The sequence below is a fragment of the Colias eurytheme genome, chromosome 2 (assembly GCF_061535395.1).
Source record: "Colias eurytheme isolate Ceu_HAF_F1 chromosome 2, ilColEury1 Martin Lab GWU primary, whole genome shotgun sequence".
Classification (NCBI taxonomy): Eukaryota; Metazoa; Arthropoda; class Insecta; order Lepidoptera; family Pieridae; genus Colias; species Colias eurytheme.
The window spans coordinates 7,615,827-7,636,387 of record NC_142981.1 but is presented as its reverse complement, the minus strand read 5'-3'; the positions used below and the strand labels follow the sequence as shown (position 1 = coordinate 7,636,387).

The window sequence follows — 20,561 nt, the reverse complement described above, 5'->3', positions numbered from 1 at the left end:
TTAATTGAACGTTTCTTATATAGTGGCTCTCTTTTATTCAATACCCTAATTAATGCGATAGAAAGAGACAACACACTGTGATCTGCTTGGCATTCAAATCCACATGTAGCCACTTTTTGTTCTAAAAAGGTAGTGCTTGCCTTTACTTTATCGAATACTAAAATATCGATAAATAAAAAAATTAAGTTATAAAATTGCTTGAAGATAATTTAAGATTCGTTTAATTTTGAATTATGGATAGGTAATTTCAAATTTTAAGATTCGTTTAATTTGGAATTATTCATTTACGATGCGTATTGACTGCCTTGCATTGTATGGTAGTGGTATTTATAAAAAATATTATAAGGTATTTCGGTTTAGGTTGTTTTTATGGTACTAATATTATAAAAGCAAAAATATATAAGAATGGACATATTTTGATACTCTTTCACGTAAAAACTACTGAATGAGTTTTTATGGAACTTTACAATTATATAGTTTAAACATCAGAATAACATATAAGCTACAATTTATCACAGGAAAATAACTCATTCAAACAGGAAAAAATTGGTACAAGTTTAAAATAAATTGCTTCAAATAAAACAAATAAACATTTATTTTTTTAACAACATTTTATTTCGATACTTAATTACCAAATTACAATATTTATTATTTAAAATAGATGCCACCTTAAACTTGTGGCACAGCATCTCTGCAAAGCACTTTACTTTTCTTCCCGTCTGATTCGAAATGATTTGAACAAGGCCGAGAATGTTTTGAAGGCTTCCAATTTTTCCTGTGCTATAGCTTTAACTCAAACATCTTTTAATTGTTCTCAAGCCAGAAACCTGCAAATAACAATAAAATCCATACTTAAATAAGTACTTTTTTTTACTCCTAACCTAAAGCAGTCATTATCAATGAAGTACTTCGTTCCTACTCAAGTATCGATAATTGCACATCACTATGGAAGTTATATTTTGCATTTTTTCTAAAAACTAAGCTGATTATGATTTCATTTCAATGATTACGGTTAGATAAAACATAGATGATTAAGAAAATAAGGTAAATTAACTTATTTATCATACAATTAACAAAAAAATTGATCAAAACACTAACCTGTGAAATGACAAATTTCTATCTTCGTCCGATTTCACATTACTACGGATTTTACAGCCGTAAGCAACACAAGCCATGTTATCTTTAGTCAATTGTCTTTTCATAAAATAACAAATTAAACTAAAACACTCGTTTTTCACTTCAAAAATAATAATTAAAATCAACATGCGTCCGTGACCAGACTGGTCACTGAAACAAATTGACATGGGCACATGTCATTTCAAACTGTCGAACTGACATATAACTGTCCTCTTTTTTCGCATGACATTTTGCCATAAGCCAAAAAGGCCAAACTAGTGCTATATTGTTCAATTAATTGTTACTTCTCCAGGCTTGATAATTGCTCCGAGTAAAAAAAGGACAATGTTAGCTCATGAAATTTTGTTGTTTTGTCACCGATCCTTGATAACTGGTAAGTGTACATATAAATGTTCAAAGCGAGTCAAAATCTTTCGAGACTCGAGTATACTTTTTTTATTCTGAGCAGGTTCGGAAGCGTGAAATTTGCTGTTATATACTTAGATCTATATATTTGAAGCTAATAAAAGTGTCATAGAACAAAATAATTACTGTATATTATATTATTTTTTAGTGTTCTCTTGCTGTAAGTGGTTTCTGGCAACAATATTGACAACGCAATGACAACGTGTCAAGTTTTGTGTACGTGTAGCACAATTCCCGTTCACCCAGTTGACGTATATTGGAAGTTCAAGATATTTCATTGCAGATATCTCTGTACAATATACCGTGTAACGTGTTAAAAGTGAATTAAAACTAATTTATCTAAAATGGTAAACATCACACACATAAAATTGTGATACTTATGAGTTAAATTAATTGTATAAATAATTATAAAACCTATTTATTTCAGCCAGCTGCTCCGAGTTCTACATCGGTGGGATCAGGGAGTCGGTCTCCAAGTAAAGCATCGATTGCTCCTAGAGCATCTAGCGGCGGTACTGTAAGGCAACGTAAATCAACAACCACGACAACAGCTGCAAGAAGCCGTACTACTGGCGCTGGCTCTGGTGGCATGTGGCGTTTCTACACCGATGACTCCCCTGGTGTTAAAGTGTGAGTAGCTTAAATACTGATTCATTCAAAACATTAAATGTTGGTAAAGTAATTTTTAAATATTGTTTTATTTTTCAGAGGTCCTGTACCAGTGTTAGTGATGTCTCTTCTCTTCATTGCCTCTGTTTTTATGCTGCACATCTGGGGAAAATACACTAGGGCTTAGAGATCGTAATGAGACTGTTTAAGGAACTTTCAATTAATGGGGAGAGAGTGAATATTTAAGTTATGAGTGATTAAATATTTGGTGAATTTACTATAAATATTTTTATGTTGTATGTTACTTTGATCTTAACTTTTATTCTAGATTTAAGATTATGTCATAAATGAATAAATACATTTTAAATATGAGTCTTTTTCAATTTTTGCATGAATAAATTTAAACTAAATTATGTCAACAGTACATTTGGGACTATAATAATTATTAATTATAGTCATTAATATTTTAAATGGAAAGGAACTAGAAAAATTTTCTTTCAATTATTTTAAAGCACTAAGGTTTACAAAACTATGATACAAAAAGGTCTTCAGATCTATAAATTTTGTATATGAAATTAATGCAGTTTTAATTTTGGAATTATTGTGATTTGATACTTTCCCAGTTTTTTCATTCTTTAGTATTAAACAATATGATCATATTTAGTTATCATATTGCTATGGTTGTATTGTTATGATTTATTCTTGAATAACACAGTATTTTCAACTTGGTTGGGGTACCCCTATAGCCAAAGCTGCATTAGGTGATTATTTGTATATTTCATACTAGCTGTGCTTTCACCCGCACTGCTCTGCTCCTGTTAGTCTTAGCGTGATGATATAAAGCCTATAGCACAGGTATATATCTGTCAACTGTGCATATAGCCTTCCTCTATAGTTTGTCAATGGGCTATCTAACAAAATCGGACAAGTAGTTCCTGAGATGATGAGCACATTCATACAAACAAATTCTTCAGCTTTACAATATAAGTATAGATTAATTAATTAGGTGTGTACATATTAAAACATGTATAAAAATAAAATAAAGTACATTTGAAAAAATATTTTTCTTTATTTAGAGGTAAGTACATTTAGCACTGGTTCATAAGTTTAAAAATACATGTAAAAATAATAGAAAATAATATTTACATACACTAAACATCAGCCTTATATTTAATCTCAACTTATTCTAAGTAGTTGCCTGTTATGAACAAATCCATATTTAAATTAAAAAGCTAAAAATATTAATTAAAAATAATACTTCATATTACTAAATACTTTCATCAAAAATAGCAGTTATTAAAATAGAGAGCGACAATCTTTTTTATTTTAAGATTCTGTATGTAAATACAACAACATTATTAGGTGAACACCATGTTAGATTAAAAACTTATATAAAAGAAAATAATGGATCATTTTAAGTACACAGATAATTAAATAAACAATCACTGTCTCTTGCTAAAAGCTGTGTCATGAATACCTTATTTATTTACTTTAGTTTGACCATTACATAATTATTATTAATAAAGAATTGCTACATTCCTTTCCTAAAATATCCTATATATTAAAAGTAATAAGTAACTTAAAAGTAATTTGTAAAACAGGTAAAAAGATATGATTCAGTTAGTAATTTAGTAAGGTACAGAAAATTAATCATACATATGCTTCAACATGTCTTCCTCTAATTCTATCAAAAAATTGGTGCCATGACACTAATGTTTTACTGGACCAAATCCAAAAACTTGAAGTAATGCCAACAATCATAGTCATGAGGTACTTAATAATGAACATTTCAAACTTGGGTCTATCTGTTTCTTGATTTGAGAAAGGACATGGAATTGAGTATTGTGGTGAGGAGCACATGTCACGATGCCATGTTAGCATCCAAGAATCAAAATGTGCCTGTTCGTAAAACAAACAAGCAATAACAATTAGGGCTGGAACTGTATAAAGTACTCCAAAAATACCAATACGAATCATTAGCTTTTCCAATTTGTCCGTTTTAGTTCCATCATGCTTCATTACAGTCCTTATTCTGAATAGAGACACAAATCCTGCTAGCAGAAATATTGTGCCAAGAACCAAATACGCACACAATGGCACCAGCACAAAACCTCGTAGAGCTTCGGCATCCCATAAACCAACATAACATACTCCTGATAAAACATCACCTGTAAATAAATAATTTAAATGTTAATTTATCACATAGTCATAAAAAATTACATACAAATAAAAAATTATACAGGTCTATTAAATATTAATAACATGTAAATGAAAAGGTACTAACCATCAACATTTCCCATGGCTAAAATTGATATAGTTTTAACTGCTGGCACTGCCCAAGCAGCCAAATGAAAATACTGGGAATTTGCTTCAATAGCCTCATGTCCCCATTTAAGTCCAGCTGCTAAGAACCATGTCAAAGTAAGTATTACCCACCAAATACTGGAAGCCATACTGAAGAAATATACAATCATAAACAATATGGTGCATGGTTCATGTTTAGTGCCTTGTGTAATAACTGTGATATTAGGTAATCTTGTACCACTCACAGTCATAGGGAATGGACCTTGACAACTCACACTATCTCCCGCACCCCAACCCATGATGTATGCTGCTGCAACCATTAGATAACATACTGACAAAAATATTATTGGTCTTTCTGGGTATCGGAAACGATCAGTATCAATTAAGAATGTGAGCACAGTAAAGAGACAACTTGTAGCACAGAGTGTCGCCCATATGCCGATCCACAATCTGGCAAAATTTTTCTCATCTTTACTAAAAAACATGCCATTACATGGTGCACCACAGTCATATTCAACTTTGTCTCCTACTTTGAGAGAGTATTCTAAATCTAAATTTTTAGGAATTTTAAATTGAACTGGGCATACAAATCCATAATTCTTAGCACCACGAAGCTTAGACGGATCTCTATCAATGTTTGATTTGTATTCCACTTTAGGAAGCCTTGTTTCTGATTTTTTCCGAGATACTTGCGTTACATTGTGGTCTCCAAAGCATATAAAATTGTCATCTGTAACTACAGGAAATCTAGAACAATTGAGATGTTCCGGCCATAGAAATCCATATCGTGTCATGGATACATTGCAATCCATTTGAACTGTTTCACACAAATGACGACATGGTGGTATCGGAGTATCGAGTATAGTACATACGGGAGCATACACTGAACATAAAAAGGATTTCAAATCAGGTGAACAGTTGCTTTTTAAGAAAGGCGTAAATAGACTATATACTTCAGAGCCCGCATCTTCTTGTTTCGTGTGGTCTAGTAAATTCGGGAAGATTGTTTGATTGTATCGTATTTGCTGACAGAAAGAAATTGTTATTGGTTCACAACGTCCATGATGAGGCAGAGTATCTCCTTGATAAACTGTTACACGTGAACTTTCAGAAATAACAAACAAAAGAAATAATGCATGTATAAACAACATCCATATTCTGCCCATATTCAACGAATTTTTTAACCGTAGCGTGTATTACTTTTGCACATTAACTTATATTTTTTCACTCATTTTTACTCAATCTTTTGTTTTTTGTTATAGACAGTAACATTTTTTATAAAAAAAACCGTCTAGAGATATAATTTTAATTCAATACAATCATCATGTTATCACAAATTGACGCCCTTTGCAATGTTTTTTTTAGTGAACCACAGATTACTGAACCATAGATTTGGCATAGACTGTGGTCTATGCTATAGATTAAATATAGTCAAAGAGCCTTGGCCCATGTTCAAGTTACAGGACAGAACTTTGGGGACTCCATACACTTGAGTGAACGGTGAGTTCTTTAATTGATTTCTATACCTATTATTTTAATTTTTTATTTACGATCAATTGGAACTAAATTAAATAGGCGGCACGTACCTAATACTTTATTTTTGACTTCTGGTACGCTAGGACTAGCGCCAAAAAATCTTGATGAAAATATTATAAGTACGTAGAAGTATTTTATAGATTACTAGTGGTCCGCCCCGGTTTCGCCCGTGGTACATATTTCGTAATAAAAGGTAGCCTATGTCCTTTCTCGGGTATCAAAATATCTCTATACCATATTTTATGCAAATTGGTTCAGTAGTTTAGGCGTGATTGAGTAACAGAGTTACTTTCGCATATATAATACTAGCGGTCCGCCCCGGCTTCGCCCGTGGTACATATTTCGCAATAAAAGGTAGCCTATGTCCTTTCTCGGGTATCAAAAATTCTCCATACCAAATTTCATGCAAATTGGTTCACTAGTTTAGGCGTGATTGAGTAACAGACAGACAGACAGAGTTACTTTCGCATTTATAATATTATATATTATAATATATATTAAGTATTAAGACGTATGTATGGATTATGTTGCCATGTATGACTGAAGATTTTTCCTCATAGCAAGTACTACAGAGTTGTCAAATGTCAAATTTAAAAAAAACAACATGTCAAACTTTTGAATAATTTAAAAAAAAACATCAATATTTTCAACATCAACAGGTGTGTATTTAATTTCACATTTTATTAATTTAACATGCATAAAATTTGATAAATAATACACGAATATATGCAACAATAATAAGACAAGCTAAAATAAATCAAATTTACTATACGATTTTTCATTAGTGTTCTGTGATTAAATTTCTTATTAATTTCAGTATTTAAATCGAAATAATTAATAAATTCTCTAAAACCTACAACTAGATTGCCAGACAATTATGGATCCAGATAATGAAAATCTGGATTTCATTAAGCTAATTAATATCAAGGGAAATGTTGATAATATTACTCCTCATAAAATAGCAGTTGTTGCGTTTATCCGAGAGTATGGATTGTTAAAGATAGAAGGTAAGGAATTATGATTAAAAATAAATAATTTTTGTTGTAACTTGTAATACATTTTACAGTGTTTCATTAAATTTTCAGCAAAAGAGATGACCGAGCGGACTATGGCTCCTAAATATAGAAAAGATTTCTGTATTCTAGCTTTAAAATTAATACAGGTGAGAATGTCTAATAAGTTTATGTAAAACCAAACAATATTGAATTTCGATTTTAATAACATATTATATTGATTGTAGTGTCCTGATATGGAGTTTAAGGAGTTGGAGGCATTACTAACAAATGGAAAATATAATTTGTTGAGTGTACATTTACAAAACTTTTGTGTTCGATTGCAAAATATTTATGTCAATGGAGTTAATGCATTAATGGACTGTGTCACTTCAACTATAGATAAACTTATGGTTTCACCGTTGGTTGACCAGCCTGAGTTGCCCACATGCACAATAACAAGATGTAGTGTATTAGGTAATTGATTAATGATTTCACCCTACATATTTTATGTCATACTAGACACCTTTAAACCTCAGCCACATAATGGGTAAGAATGTATATTATTATATTTTTGAAATTGCTCCTTGAATATCACTGAGGAGAAATATCATTATTATAAAATTGTAAATTGTCCACATTCAGTCCAGTATATAATTACAATTTATTGTATATATCAAATTATGCTAATAAATAAGATTCTTTCTGCAAAATTTAATTCTTCTTTTACAGGATTTTATTTGAGAAGAATAATGCTTCATTTTGATAAACTCACATTTGTGCAACTGGGTTCATTATACAAATCTTTTTGCCAATATTATCAAAAAGGACGACCTGGACTCATGATGAGATCTTTGAGCAAAGAGGTTTTAACTTTGATATAAAAAAATGATATTAATCATACTATAAAAGTTTTCTTTTAATAATAGTAAATAAATACTTTTTTACAGAAACTGAACAATACTGAATCACAGAATTTGTCGGCATCTGTTGTGGTAGATGAATCAAGACCTCAAGAAATAATATCCAGAATTAATATAATAGATAGAGATAAAATTGATAAGTAAGTAATTTTTAATTTCAAGGCTTAATGGTGTTCAATGGCAGCTAAATGATTGGCAAGTAAATGTTTGTAGTAGCAAATCTCAACTTAAATTGCAATTGAATAGATTAGATCAAACTTTTTTTTTTTTGACTTTGTATATGTAGATTTTCACTTTTGTAATATTTTTAGCGGTTTTGAAGAATGTCAATGGTCACGTAAACAGGCGGAGCTTTTCACAGCTCAACAAGCAAATCTGTTACAAATCAACCCAAAGATGGCTTTACCACCAAAGCAACTACAGAAGATGATAATGCAAATCATAAATGATATACCAGAGTATCCAGATATTGTAAGTGCACAATTATTAAACTGTTCTTAAAGTAAAAAAATAGTAGTCAAAGTAATAAATTTGCTAATGATCTCAACATTTTCAGCATTTTCTCAGTTTCTTGAACTGCATAAGGATGAAAGAATTTTGTGGTGCCCAAGAATCGATGTACAATTGTTTCGATCGAGCTGTATTTAGTGTTTGTAGCAGTAACACAAATAACGACAGAAACAAAAATTTTCGCTATGCAGCACTCAATAGAGCTGCAATGCACACCCAATTTGGACACAAGTAAGACCACATTTTATTACATTTCATTTTATGTTTATTACTGTTTATCTGATTTTTACTGTAACTGCACCACGCATGTAGGATTGAATGAACATTATTTCATATGCCAATAGTTTTGTAATGAATTCCTTGGTACTCTGAATAGGAGAAAAAGTCGGTCAAGTGCGAGTCGGACTCGCGATCTTATTATCGCGAGTCCGACTTATTTTTTTTTCGTACAAATAAGCTTAAGAAAAAATGTGGAAAAATATCTATCCTATTAATGATGTGCTCATCTGTTGCAGTTTATTTGCTATAATGACGGCAATAAAAATACATCAAATCTAAAAATTTATACAGGTGACAGGTAGACAGCGAAATCTCAATAATAGTGTCCTGTTTTATCCTTTGGATATGGAACCTTAAAAAATAATTGGAAATTAGAATTTATTTACTAAACGAATCCCCGGCATCCTCAGTTCGCTAGCCATGGAGGCGGTGCGTGAAGCCCTAGCGACCGCACAGGAAGCGGGCGACGCCGCTTGCCTGGCGCACGCGGCGGCGTGGGGCGCGCTGGCGGGCGGGCGGGCGCGGCGCGCGGCGCTGCTGGCCCGCGTGCCGCGCGCGCCGCGCTCCGCCGCCGCCGCCGCGCAGCTCATGGCGCAGCACGCGGCGCTCAACGCTGCCACGCCAAGGGAAGTTTTTCAGGTGAGATAATATAGAGCTAGTGAAATTTGCCCCTAGATATATTTATACTTTATTTGAGAGTACATTTAGATATTTGATGTCTCATAACTAATATAACATAACATAAAAACATAAAAAATACAACCCATGTAAATGTAATAATAACACTAATAATTTTAAACTATTTTGGATAAATTATTAACAGACAAAAACATTATTAGGCATTACTTGTGGCTTGTGCCGACTTTGCCCCGATAAAACAACATAGCTACAATTGATAACAAAATTAAAAAGTACAATGGGCCTTTATGTTGTACACTGAGAAGTGCTTTGAATATTTTTATAATAAGTTGAACTAATAAAAAAAAATCTATTTATATTCTGTTTCACAAGTGACAATACCTATACTTACATTATTTTTTTTTTATTTCAGATCATATTCAAAGGAGAATCAATAAATTACCTGCATTCAATGACAGACTTGACTATGGCAGGCTTAGCAAATACAGCAGCACTGTGGGGTCTCTATGGAAAAACTGAAATGGCATCTATGAATTGTCAACTTTTACTAAACTTAAATACCAGTAAGAACAATACAACTCATTTTATTCAAAATCACAAGTATGCATAGGCAGATTTTTAATCCTTCTAGTGTTCGCTTTTCAAAGTAAATTTTATAAGATTATATAATACTAGCTTCCGCCCAGGACTTTGTACGTGCATCCCCGTTCCCGCAAGAATTTCGGGAAATCCTTTCTTAGCGGATGCCTACGTCCTACCTGCATGCCAAATTTCAGCCCGATACGTCCAGTGGTTTAGTCTGTGCGTTGATAGATCACTACATCAGTCACCTTTGAGTTTTATATATATATTTATAATATATAGGTAAAAAATAGCATCAAGGTAGGTATTTTGATGTCACAGCACTTGGACACATTTAAATTTGTGTTAAAGTGTTATCTAAACAATTACTATGTAGTATATAACCTAATATGTTGTGTTGGATTTGATTTTCTTCTCGTTATCGTCTAAAAATCAATATAATTTATAAAACATTTGAATGCTTCAAAAAATTGGTTGTTTGTAAAGTAGGTTTACGATCGAGATGTTTACGTGATAACGTCTTATTGGTGGCAGCGCTCGAGATGAGACGGGAGATCGGTCCGTCTCTCTCTCGTTATACCTGCGATCGCGCTCGTGAGGTTTTGGTGTGACACAAGTTTCTGAACATGTCACCAGACTAAAACAATTTTAAAAACGTTATCACGTTAAAAACTAAGGTAACAAATGACTTGCAGAGTGCAAGGTGGGCGTGGGCAGCGCGTGGCAGTGGGGCGAGACGAGCGCGACGGCGGGCGCGGGCGCGGTGTGCGCGGCGGCGTGGCGCGGCCGCGTGCCGCTCGCCGCCGCGCTCGCCAGCCACTTCGTGTCGCCGCCCGCGCGCGCGCTCTCCTTGCGCCATCATGCGTCCTTCGCGCTGAGAGCTGGTATGATGACATTATTAAGTTCTTTACTTAAGTTCTGAATGTTGAAGTGAAAACTTCTTTAGCGGCGTTGGGTATAAAATCTTAAACTCGCGTCAAGACACGTGACCTGATCGAAAAAGCGTAAGACGGATGGATATCAAACATGCTCAACGTTAATAATCAAATTTTCACTTCTGCCGGCACTCCCGGAGTGCAACCCGTCTTTTTTACAAATTAAATTATACTCACGGTGCTAAAAGCTAATGACAAGAAATGGTGCCTTTTTTATTTCGGGAGGCCATTGACCAAACTTTTCGCCCGGCACGGCTTGTTCTTCATAAATAATAACCCATTGAGCCCCGAACGGCCCGATCGGTCCACGACACAATAGATTTTCTATTGTGTCTGTGATTCCGGGGCCTGAGTTATTAATTATAACTTAACGTAAATAATCTTTCAATAGAGGATAAGCTAACTGTAGTTTATAGTATGCTTTCACATTAGTCCTCCGAGACGGATTTGAACCCATGACATTTAGAAATACATTATTGATTTTGTTAAAAAAAAAATATTAATACTTAGTTAATATTCTTTTACAGGTAAATGGGAAGAGGCAGAGCAAAGTATAGGGGAATTGGCATCTTTTGACAGATGGGAGAGTCAGTTGTTGAAAGCTGAAATGTACTTCTTGAAAGGAGATCCCACAAATGCTTTGGAAACACTTCACGATATATTAGATAATTGTAAAACAGAAGATGACAGTGTCCACTATATATCCCTTCGACTGAAAGCAATGATATTGACCTCTGAAGTGCAGCACGCCTATAGCAGGATTCAGTCAACGAATATTATGTTGCTAAACGAGGCTTTGTGTCTGGCGAAAAAATATCATATGCATTTCTTAGCGGCTACAATAGAAATGCATATAGCGAATGTACAACTACACATGGGCTGTTCTAAAAATGCTTTGATTCTCGTCCGAAAAGTATTGCCCTCAATAATGGAGCATGGCAGTGCGTATGATGTAGCAAGAGGTCGGTATTATTTTTACACATCATGGTTCTGTTATTGTGCCTTAAATATGATTTTCATATAATGACTTGCAATTTCTTTACGATTATTTTATTTCATAGGTATGTTACTATATACTAAATGTCGAGTAGCTACAGTATCACCTTCCGGAGAAGCAAGGGTACAAGTATTGCAATCATGTTGTGAATCTCTAGATATTGCTAAGGATAATTTTGGTAAAGTTGGCGCTCAAGGTCGTCTTTTACTTACGTGGTATTTGCAGGTATTTCATTATTATAAATATCTAAAATGCAAACAATGATAATTCATCTTCATATTTTTATAAGTTGATAATGTGAAAAAAATGCTATACATTTATTAAACATAGGAATATTTTGGTATAAAAATGTAGAGAATATAATGTTGTATATATTTTTTTGTTTCAGGCGCAGCTCTATCATGATATAGGTAATATAGTAATGCGCAATCAGTGTGCTTGGATGTTTAGACAACTGGAAAAGAATCTCCCCTTAGAGCCTATGCAGATATCTCACATTATATATTAATAATACCTAGCAACGCGTCTTTTTGCCGGGGGTCCGCAGACAAATCAAGAAAATTACGAAAGCCTTAGTGATCAGACTATTCTGTCTACCGGACTTTGTATTTTTTAGTTTTAAGATGGAATAATCTGTCAAGTGATGGGTGGCTTAGCTATTTCATACAAATAACTGCAAGAAATCAATTTTAAAATAATATAGATTCACTTATGTGAATAAGTTTTTTTGGGGGTCTACGGATCATGATGGTGGCGCTAGGGGTCCGCGGGTCGTGGTAAGGTAGTAGATCTTCTATCTGTCTGGGCTTCAATTTAAAAAAAGGAATTAGATTTTAATTCGAATTTTAACGTAATAATCACTAAAACTACAATGTATCCTTCAAATATAATAATACAATCCAACAAAATTCAAGTGGTTTTATTTTTTTTAACCACGACAAATTAATTCTAAACCTAATTAAATCAATTTTTGGCGTTAAATAGAGACAAATTATAGCGATATTTTTATTCAAAAGTTACTTTATACTTATAGGTTAAGTTCTCTTATAATTAAAAACAAATTGTTTATGATTTAATTATTTATTTTCATAAAAAAAAAACTAATACAGCTTATCATTCAATAATGCTTTTTGTACAATTTCAGACATTGTTGTTTTTATATCTCTGCAGAGTACTTCAGCAACTAATACTTTAGTATCACTTTGAACATCAGATTGCACGTATGCACCTTCGCCCAAAATGTATGTGTCATTCCAACAGTGACCAAGTGAAGCTTGAGATTCGCATATTCGACCTAATTGTAATAACAATGATGTGATATCTTCTAAAAGTGATGGAAAAGCGGTACAAATTCTCACAAGGGATTTAAGCACTGGTTGGAAAAGTTCCAAACGCAAGTCACTTGGCAATACTGATAGTAATGTAGAAAGGGTATTTACGCACAATCTTGCAATGGACATTGCTTTGGGCAGAGCATACTGTATAGACAAATGTGAAACTAAATCGACTGCAAAAATTTGCTTTTCGAGAGATGCTTGGCTCAAGAGTTCCGGGATAAAATCTAGACAAATATGCATTGAAGGTATACCTTGAACGGTAATCGGCAACAATTCTTTTGGATAACCTTGAAAATGTACGAGTTTCGCTAATGATGGTTCTGAAATAAATATTTGGTGGAGGAAAGAACATATGATACTTCTGACCTCCCTTAACGACCACATTAATTCAGGCTTTGACTGATCTTCAGATGTCTCTAGACATGCTTCTAATAAAATTTGAAGAGCAGCACTTTCTTGCGCCGCTACTAAAGCGTTTTTGAGTTCTTCTCTTTCTGAATCAGATGTAAGTTGTCCACTTTTTTCTAGAAGTGGTTTATCCAGCAAATGCCGACTAAGTTGACATCTAGATGCCGCCAAACTGGCCTCTAATATTCTTAAAATGATTTTTAAAATCGGACCACATCTGAATACTCTAATATCGCATCGTAACACTTGAAGTGGATCAACTAATACATTCTCTTGTGTAACTGTGACTGTCTTCGCATTGCTATTTATGTCCAAGAGAGCGTTGATCGTCATTATCCAAAGACATCGAGGTAAAACGGTATTGAGGCGGAGCCACACTTCTCTGTAGAGTTCTTGAATATGACGCGGTACTTCTTCGCCTAACACACTTTTAACGTGTTTAACAAATATTTCTGCAAATGGCCAAATCTCAGTCGGATTTTTACTAAGCATAGCTTTTAAAATTTTACCAGTTTTATATGGATTTACCTCAATGCTTTCAAATGCTTCATTTATGAATGCTTCAGACAGATTAACGTTAATTTGATGGCGACATGCGTCCCCAAATACCTGATCATCCATCCAATCATCTACAAGTGAAAGCTGAGGGAAATGGGTTGCTAATAAACGTAAAAGAGGACTGAAAAGACCGCCATAGCTTAATTGATCCTTTTGGGCTTGATGTAATAAATATTTAATAGGCAACTCGGAAAGAAATGCAGTAGTGTAGCTTTTAATTTTTCGTCCATTGGCAATAAGCATAGCTGCATTAGCTAGTCTAACATCTTCATAAAGTAAAAGATAGTAAATAAGAAGTAATTGCGATGCTAAAGTTGGTTTTTCAATGTTTATTTCTACCGATGTCTCGCCATCAATCTCCATTGAACTAAAGGATTTATTTTGTGCATCAAAGTTGACTCCGAAAATAGAGTTTCTAAACACTCTTTTTATCTCTTCTTCAGTTATAGGTTGGTTGAAGTACTCATTGGATCCCTTGTTATTCACAACTAAAATTGAATTCACATATACTTCTACAAGAGCAGGCATAACTGGATGTAAAGGTGCAGAACAGTTGCAAATTTGTCGATATATCCAATTTTTTATAGGCACCTTGTGTTTTGAAAATGCTCGCGATTTTAATAGCTGATGAATGCAATGGACAGGTAAATATCCCACTATATTGCTGTTGAGATTAGCCGTCACAGGAACTTTAACAGCATGAGCGGTTACAACCTAGAAATTAAATATTAATATTTTAATGCATATGGTTAACAAGTCAATGTTTTGTATAATTTTAATTTATACTGGGTTTTATACCTGTTCTGTAAATATTTCCTGAGTAAAGGCTTGTTTAATGCGCGTTAGACCATTAGGGCGCACAGGCACGCGCATTCCTAAGGTGGCGCAAACAAGTTCACCCACAGCAGTTAATTGACCAGAGTGAAAGTGGATGGCAATTAAGAGAAGCATTTCACCAAATGATGCAGTGAAACCAGAGTTGCTGAAATTTTAAAAACAGTTTTATATTATTATGCATTTGCATTTTATTTATTTGCTCAAGCAAAGTAGAAGGATCGTATGTATTTAATTCAAACATAATATACTCCTGAATTCTTTCTAACCAAGTTTTAAACAATTTCTGCAATTCAATAAATAACATAAAATTGTATTTACCTTTCAAAGTATGCTTCCTCCTTAACTAACCATTGAACCCATTCTATAGCTTTCTTTTCATGTTCCGGTGCAGCTGTAATATTAATTTACATATAATATACAATTACAAGTGACAGAGACTGAGTGAAAAATAATAATAATTACCCATAAGAGATGGACAGGCCAGTATCATACAGAGACTTAAAGATACAAATCTGACCCCAGCTGCTGTTGGTGGGGGTTTTTGTGTAACAAGTCTCAATAGTCCAGAAACTTCATCATCCTGAAATTTGATTCCAGCAATACCACGCAGAGCACAATACAGACGTAGTAAAGCAGACGCATCTACTCCTGCTGATGCCTCTTTCAGTCTATTCAGTAATTCCTGACGAAGTTTTATAAGAGCTGCATGACCATCCCCTTTTCCCCTCTTATGAGAATTCCGCAAAAATGGTGCAAACCATGATCTTGTACTTTGATCTGATCCCAATAAAAGGCTTGACATGAATGATACCTAAAAATATAGGAAGTAAGTGCCTTGTTGTTTTTTATAAATATTCACAGTTAATTAAACATAATGAAAAAAAATGTTGTGTGGTTTTATGAAACCACGGTAAAAGTTAAACTGTTCGAACGGTTCCGAACACTGCTTTGTGTAGCGCATGTCGCGTGACGGTCCGCGGTAGCGAGCCGCGATACACGCGACTTGCGCTACACAGACCAAAAAGTTTGAGACGATGTAATAAAAGTTTCACTTTAATAAATGGATAAGTATTAAAAAATATAATTTTACCAGATCATCTTGATGATGGGTCAGAGTGAGATTGATAAGGAGTGATGGTAGACGGGATGCAGATGCTGCTTTAGACCGAATAGAAGCAGCCATGTATGGGCACATTGCACACAAAGTTGAAAGAGCTTTTGCTCTGATGCCACCCTCTTCACCCCTTTCAGCGTTCATTACAAGAGATTCAGCAACTGCAAAAATACAGGAAAAAAATTGTTGTTGTAAGTTTATTTGGTAAGTATGGTATTTATTTGCAAGGTATAATATGTTCATGTTATATTAAATTTGTTTTTCTTGAATAATAACTTAATATTAATTATTGAGATACATACCATCTTGTAATGTGTCGGGCATATTTGCAACCACCCATGATATAATTGTTGGACCTTTGTTCACATAGAGAAGAACTTCAACAATATCACAAATATTCAATAAATTTGGTAATTCTGCAAGACTTATACAAATTACATCAGTAATTTCTTCAAGGTATACATCATTATCAAATAACTCTGAAGGTTTAACAGAACATTCTGTACTGGAACTGCGGTTTTGGTTATATTCTGTCAGCTGAGCTTGCATTTGTAGTAATTCTGATAAAACAAGCCTGACTCTTCTTGCTGAATCTGACTGTTCAAAATCATTTGCAATTCCATTCACAATATTTTGTATTAAAAATGATTCTGTATTTTGTGAACCATTTTTTTGTCTGAAAAATATTAAAACCCATAATAACAAAGTTTATAAACTTGTACATTATAATTATAAATTATTAAGTGAGCTTTACCTCATTTGTTGTTCTTTTTTAAGATCCACTTCTAAAGCATGAAATTCAATAGAAAGCAATGAAACAATGAAGTTCACTAAGTCAATGCCAGACAATAATGTTAGTATATCTTTTTTAGCTTCGGCACAATATCTTGTTACATCCAATGGTGATATTAGGGCCATTCTTACAAGGCATGGTATGATGGGTCTTATTTCTTCTGATGAACATTTTGTTAGTGTTTCCACATCTACATCTTTTAAAGCTTTGAATACGTGCGGCTGCACAGGCTTCATAAACATGCTCTCCATTTCTTATTGTTCAAAACATACTATAACTTGGCATTGAATAATTCATGAAAGCTTTAACCTAAATCCTGGAAACATGAATAATGCAAAAATATGTTACCATTATTCATATAAAAAAACACTTAACTACTTAGACTTTTTTGGAAAAGTGAAATAAGAAAAAATAACCATAAAGGGTAAAAATTACAATTTTGTTTTAATATCCTGCATTACTTGCACTGCTATGTAGAGATCAATCTTTAAAAGTTTATTAAAAGTTGAGAAGATTATGTATTTCCTAATTATTTTTTATTTATTTTTTACCGCTTTGATCAACAAAATCAAAATGGGACGTCAGATTTCTTTTTCTGCTCTATTTCTGATACTTGCTTTGACATTTGACATTAGAATGACATTTGTTATTTTAGCTATCATTTGGGTACTCTTTGGGTAGGTATTTTGGTTACAAGTTGGTCACTTTGCAAATCTTCTTTTTTTTACTATATAAAAATAAGTCGGATTTTCCTTCCTGACACTATAACTCCAGAACGTACGAACCGATTTCCACGGTTTTGCATTCGTTGGAAAGGTCTCGGGCTTCGTGAGGTTTACCTATAGCAAATAAAAGGTGTCTCTGGTGGCGAAACGGAGTTCGCCCGGTTTGCTAGTATAATATAATAAGTTATGTTTTTTATTATTATTTATTTATGTGTATATCAACAAGTATGTATACTTTAAGTATGCATATTATAATTGTAGTGTTGCGCACCATCAACGTCCGCGGTCCGCGAAAAACTTGATTTTCATAATCCTCGACCTGAGGTTGACTGGAAGAGATGTTCTTGTGATAAGGCCGCTGTTCTGGTGATAAGGCCGCCTTTTTGTGCTTATATGAATAACTAGCTTTCGCCCACGATCCTTTGTACGAGCATCCCCGTTTTTCCCCGTTCCCGCAAGAATTACGGGAAATCCTTTCTTAGCGGATGCCTACGTCCTAACCTGCATGCCAAATTTCAGGCCGATACGTCCAGTGGTTTGGGCTGTGCGTTGATAAATCACTGATATAGTGTACCTTTGAGTTTTATCTTCTTACTAGATTTCCGCCCGCGGCTTCGCCCGCGTTTGCAAAGGAAAACCCGCATAGTTCCCGTTCCCGTGGGATTTCCGGGATAAAAACTATCCTATGTGTTAATCCAAGTTACCCTCTATATGTGTGCTAAATTTCATTGTAATCGGTTCAGTAGTTTTTACGTGAAAGAGTAACAAACATCCATACATCCAGACATCCGCCATACATCCTTACAAACTTTCGCCTTTATAATAGATATTAGATTATGTATATCAAAACTAGCTTTCCGCCCGCGGCTTCGCCCGCGTTTTCAAGGAAAAACCCGCATAGTTCCCGTTCCCGTGGGATTTCCGGGATTGCGTCATTTTCCCGGGATAAAAAGTAGCCTATGTCCTTTCTCGGGTATCAAAATATCTCCATACCAAATTTCATGAAAATTGGTTCAGTAGTTTAGGCGTGATTGAGTAACAGACAGACAGACAGAGTTACTTTCGCATTAATTATAAATTATAATATTAGTATGGATGAATCGCAAAATGTGTTGGTAAGCGCATAAATAGAGAACGGCTGAACCGATTTCGATAATTCTTTTTTTATTATATTCCTTGAAGTACGAGGATGGTTCTTATGTAGAGAAAACGTAAACATGTACCACGGGCGAAGCCGGGGCGGACCGCTAGTATATATTTTATATAGATAGATTTTGTAAGTGTTTGTGTCTTTTAGCGTTGTTTCCTATGTATTGTTTAGTAAATAAAGTGTTCTCTTCGTTCTCATTTATTCATTCAACTAGATTAACGCCCGTGGCTTCGCCCGCTTTGTCTAAAAACTAATTAATTATATACTAAAACCTTCCTCTTGAATCACTATTACAAAAAACCGCATTAAAATCCGTTGCGTAGTTTTAAAGATTTAAGCATACATAGGGACAGAGAAAGCGACTGTTTTATAGGTACTATGTAGTGAAGGTATTGCGATTTTTTTGTGTTCTTCTACCATTTAGCCTTTTTCTGTCCACTGCTGGACGAAGAAACATATCATCCCTGTAAATTTCAACTGTACAACTATTACGGTTCGGACAGACGGATGGACAGACAGACATACAGCGAAGTCTCATTATTAGGGTCCCATTGTAGCGTTTCGATACGGAACCCTAAAAAAATATAAAATTTCAATGAACTATCGTGTCTTATTGGGATTGATAAATTGCAATAGTAAAGATAGGTATAAACTTTGAGCCTTTGTAGTCACAAACGACTTTCTGACCGGAAAGGCTTCCGATACCAACCTACTGGTAATATTTCAAATATCAAAACATTATTTCTATATGTGAGATATAAATTAGTTAGTAGTAGTAGAGCTACTATAGTTATTATATGGTATTCTATGGTAGTAGGTAGGTAAATTGATTTTTTCAGTATGGAATACGTTTGTGAATCACCTACGTGAGGAAATAAAATTAAAATATAAGTATATTCAAGGTAATGTGACTAACTAAAAGTAGTAGAATTCACTCATTCATTTGATTTCACCTTCAATTGGAATTATGGTATAGTGACAATATGTATTTCCTATATTATTAATGGTCTATAGATTTATATGACAAATATTTTTGTATGTTTTATTGTTAGAAATAAATCATTAAAAAATATCTGTAGTTAATTTAATTGAAACATTTAGATAAAATCCTAAAACCTCATGATAAAACAACCATTATTATTGAATTCAAAATATATAGACTTCAAATAATTGTAAAAAGAAATTAATTCAATTAGTTCCAAATTCCCTCATTATTACATAATATACCTAATGAACGCGCTAGTCATTTAATCAAATAGCAAATTCAACCAGATGACGGTGACATATTATACATATATTTGTAAACAGATGCCATACCATATTCTATAGAAAATAGACATTCCACAGAAAGCACAGTTGTATTGTATATTACGTATAACTACGGATCCTCATTACAGTTGCGGCCTAGGTGAGCAGAGTAATTGCTGAATAACAAGGTCCTAGCCTCGGGTCCCAATGTACATTTATGTTTTTTCAGCTAACAACCGACATATTTTATTTTTATGTTAAATTACACTTTTATGGAAGCATTCGCAACAAATATAATATGTTATGTGTTTATTTTTACATTCCTATAAAAATAAATAATGTTGCAGCGATATACAAATTCTAGCACTCAAAGATATAATGTAATGTCTGTTTGTTTGTTTTCGTCACCGAAAAGGCTGAACGTGTTTTGAATTTTCACTGGGCTTTCATAGACTAATTTATACGGTCACCAGCTGTGCATTATATTGTACAAAAATCTGGGTAAAGTCATGTCCCGATTCGATCATAGTCCGATGAAACGGA

At 33.8% G+C, this 20,561-nt stretch overlaps 4 protein-coding genes and 1 long non-coding RNA gene across 7 annotated transcripts; 2 read left to right on the top strand and 3 right to left on the bottom strand.

Moving 5' to 3' along the window:
- Window positions 1-586: 586 nt before the first annotated feature.
- LOC149910491 (uncharacterized) lies at window positions 587-1,302 on the bottom strand. The gene is made up of 2 exons (XR_016457324.1): window positions 1,099-1,302; window positions 587-827 (listed from the first exon to the last, which is right to left on the bottom strand). It is a non-coding gene; the product is annotated as an uncharacterized LOC149910491 (long non-coding RNA).
- A 428-nt stretch (window positions 1,303-1,730) lies between these two features.
- On the top strand, window positions 1,731-2,520 carry Sec61beta (Sec61 translocon subunit beta). The gene is made up of 3 exons (XM_090114406.1): window positions 1,731-1,889; window positions 1,970-2,172; window positions 2,251-2,520. Exons 1-3 carry the CDS (start codon window positions 1,887-1,889, stop codon window positions 2,336-2,338), a joined length of 294 nt encoding a protein of 97 aa, XP_089970532.1. The 5' UTR covers window positions 1,731-1,886; the 3' UTR covers window positions 2,339-2,520.
- A 680-nt stretch (window positions 2,521-3,200) lies between these two features.
- Window positions 3,201-5,820, bottom strand: fz (frizzled class receptor). The gene is made up of 2 exons (XM_090114394.1): window positions 4,436-5,820; window positions 3,201-4,319 (listed from the first exon to the last, which is right to left on the bottom strand). Exons 1-2 carry the CDS (start codon window positions 5,619-5,621, stop codon window positions 3,802-3,804), a joined length of 1,704 nt encoding a protein of 567 aa, XP_089970520.1. The 5' UTR covers window positions 5,622-5,820; the 3' UTR covers window positions 3,201-3,801.
- A 1,013-nt stretch (window positions 5,821-6,833) lies between these two features.
- ida (anaphase promoting complex subunit 5 ida) lies at window positions 6,834-12,374 on the top strand. The gene is made up of 13 exons (XM_090114383.1): window positions 6,834-6,998; window positions 7,077-7,153; window positions 7,232-7,460; window positions 7,716-7,849; window positions 7,934-8,046; window positions 8,218-8,377; window positions 8,463-8,647; window positions 9,106-9,334; window positions 9,747-9,897; window positions 10,612-10,800; window positions 11,379-11,813; window positions 11,913-12,073; window positions 12,237-12,374. The coding sequence occupies exons 1-13, from the start codon at window positions 6,869-6,871 to the stop codon at window positions 12,354-12,356; spliced, it is 2,313 nt and encodes a 770-aa protein (XP_089970509.1). The 5' UTR covers window positions 6,834-6,868; the 3' UTR covers window positions 12,357-12,374.
- A 548-nt stretch (window positions 12,375-12,922) lies between these two features.
- Window positions 12,923-17,518, bottom strand: IntS2 (integrator complex subunit 2). 3 transcript variants are annotated; one of them, XM_090114360.1, is made up of 8 exons: window positions 17,447-17,518; window positions 16,857-17,211; window positions 16,405-16,778; window positions 16,079-16,263; window positions 15,451-15,799; window positions 15,307-15,379; window positions 14,950-15,133; window positions 12,923-14,865 (listed from the first exon to the last, which is right to left on the bottom strand). In XM_090114360.1, the coding sequence occupies exons 2-8, from the start codon at window positions 17,144-17,146 to the stop codon at window positions 12,949-12,951; spliced, it is 3,372 nt and encodes a 1,123-aa protein (XP_089970486.1). In that variant the 5' UTR covers window positions 17,147-17,211; window positions 17,447-17,518; the 3' UTR covers window positions 12,923-12,948. The 3 variants fall into 3 exon arrangements, with proteins under 3 accessions (XP_089970486.1, XP_089970478.1, XP_089970470.1); XM_090114352.1 differs by having other exon boundaries at window positions 17,312-17,503; XM_090114344.1 differs by having other exon boundaries at window positions 17,331-17,503.
- Between the last annotated feature and the right edge of the window lie 3,043 nt (window positions 17,519-20,561).

Coding starts and splice junctions, on each gene's coding strand:
- Sec61beta (XM_090114406.1), top strand. Junction 2,173..2,250: donor GACTCCCCTGGTGTTAAAGT/GTGAGTAGCTTA, acceptor TTTATTTTTCAG/AGGTCCTGTACCAGTGTTAG.
- fz (XM_090114394.1), bottom strand. CDS start 5,621: ATGGGCAGAATATGGATGTTGTTTATACATGCATTATTTCTTTTGTTT. Junction 4,320..4,435: donor AGCCATGGGAAATGTTGATG/GTTAGTACCTTT, acceptor ATTTATTTACAG/GTGATGTTTTATCAGGAGTA.
- ida (XM_090114383.1), top strand. CDS start 6,869: ATGGATCCAGATAATGAAAATCTGGATTTCATTAAGCTAATTAATATC. Junction 9,335..9,746: donor CGCCAAGGGAAGTTTTTCAG/GTGAGATAATAT, acceptor TTTTTATTTCAG/ATCATATTCAAAGGAGAATC. Junction 10,801..11,378: donor GTCCTTCGCGCTGAGAGCTG/GTATGATGACAT, acceptor ATTCTTTTACAG/GTAAATGGGAAGAGGCAGAG.
- IntS2 (XM_090114360.1), bottom strand. CDS start 17,146: ATGGAGAGCATGTTTATGAAGCCTGTGCAGCCGCACGTATTCAAAGCT. Junction 16,264..16,404: donor GCCCGACACATTACAAGATG/GTATGTATCTCA, acceptor GTATTTTTGCAG/TTGCTGAATCTCTTGTAATG. Junction 15,380..15,450: donor GGCCTGTCCATCTCTTATGG/GTAATTATTATT, acceptor TTAATATTACAG/CTGCACCGGAACATGAAAAG.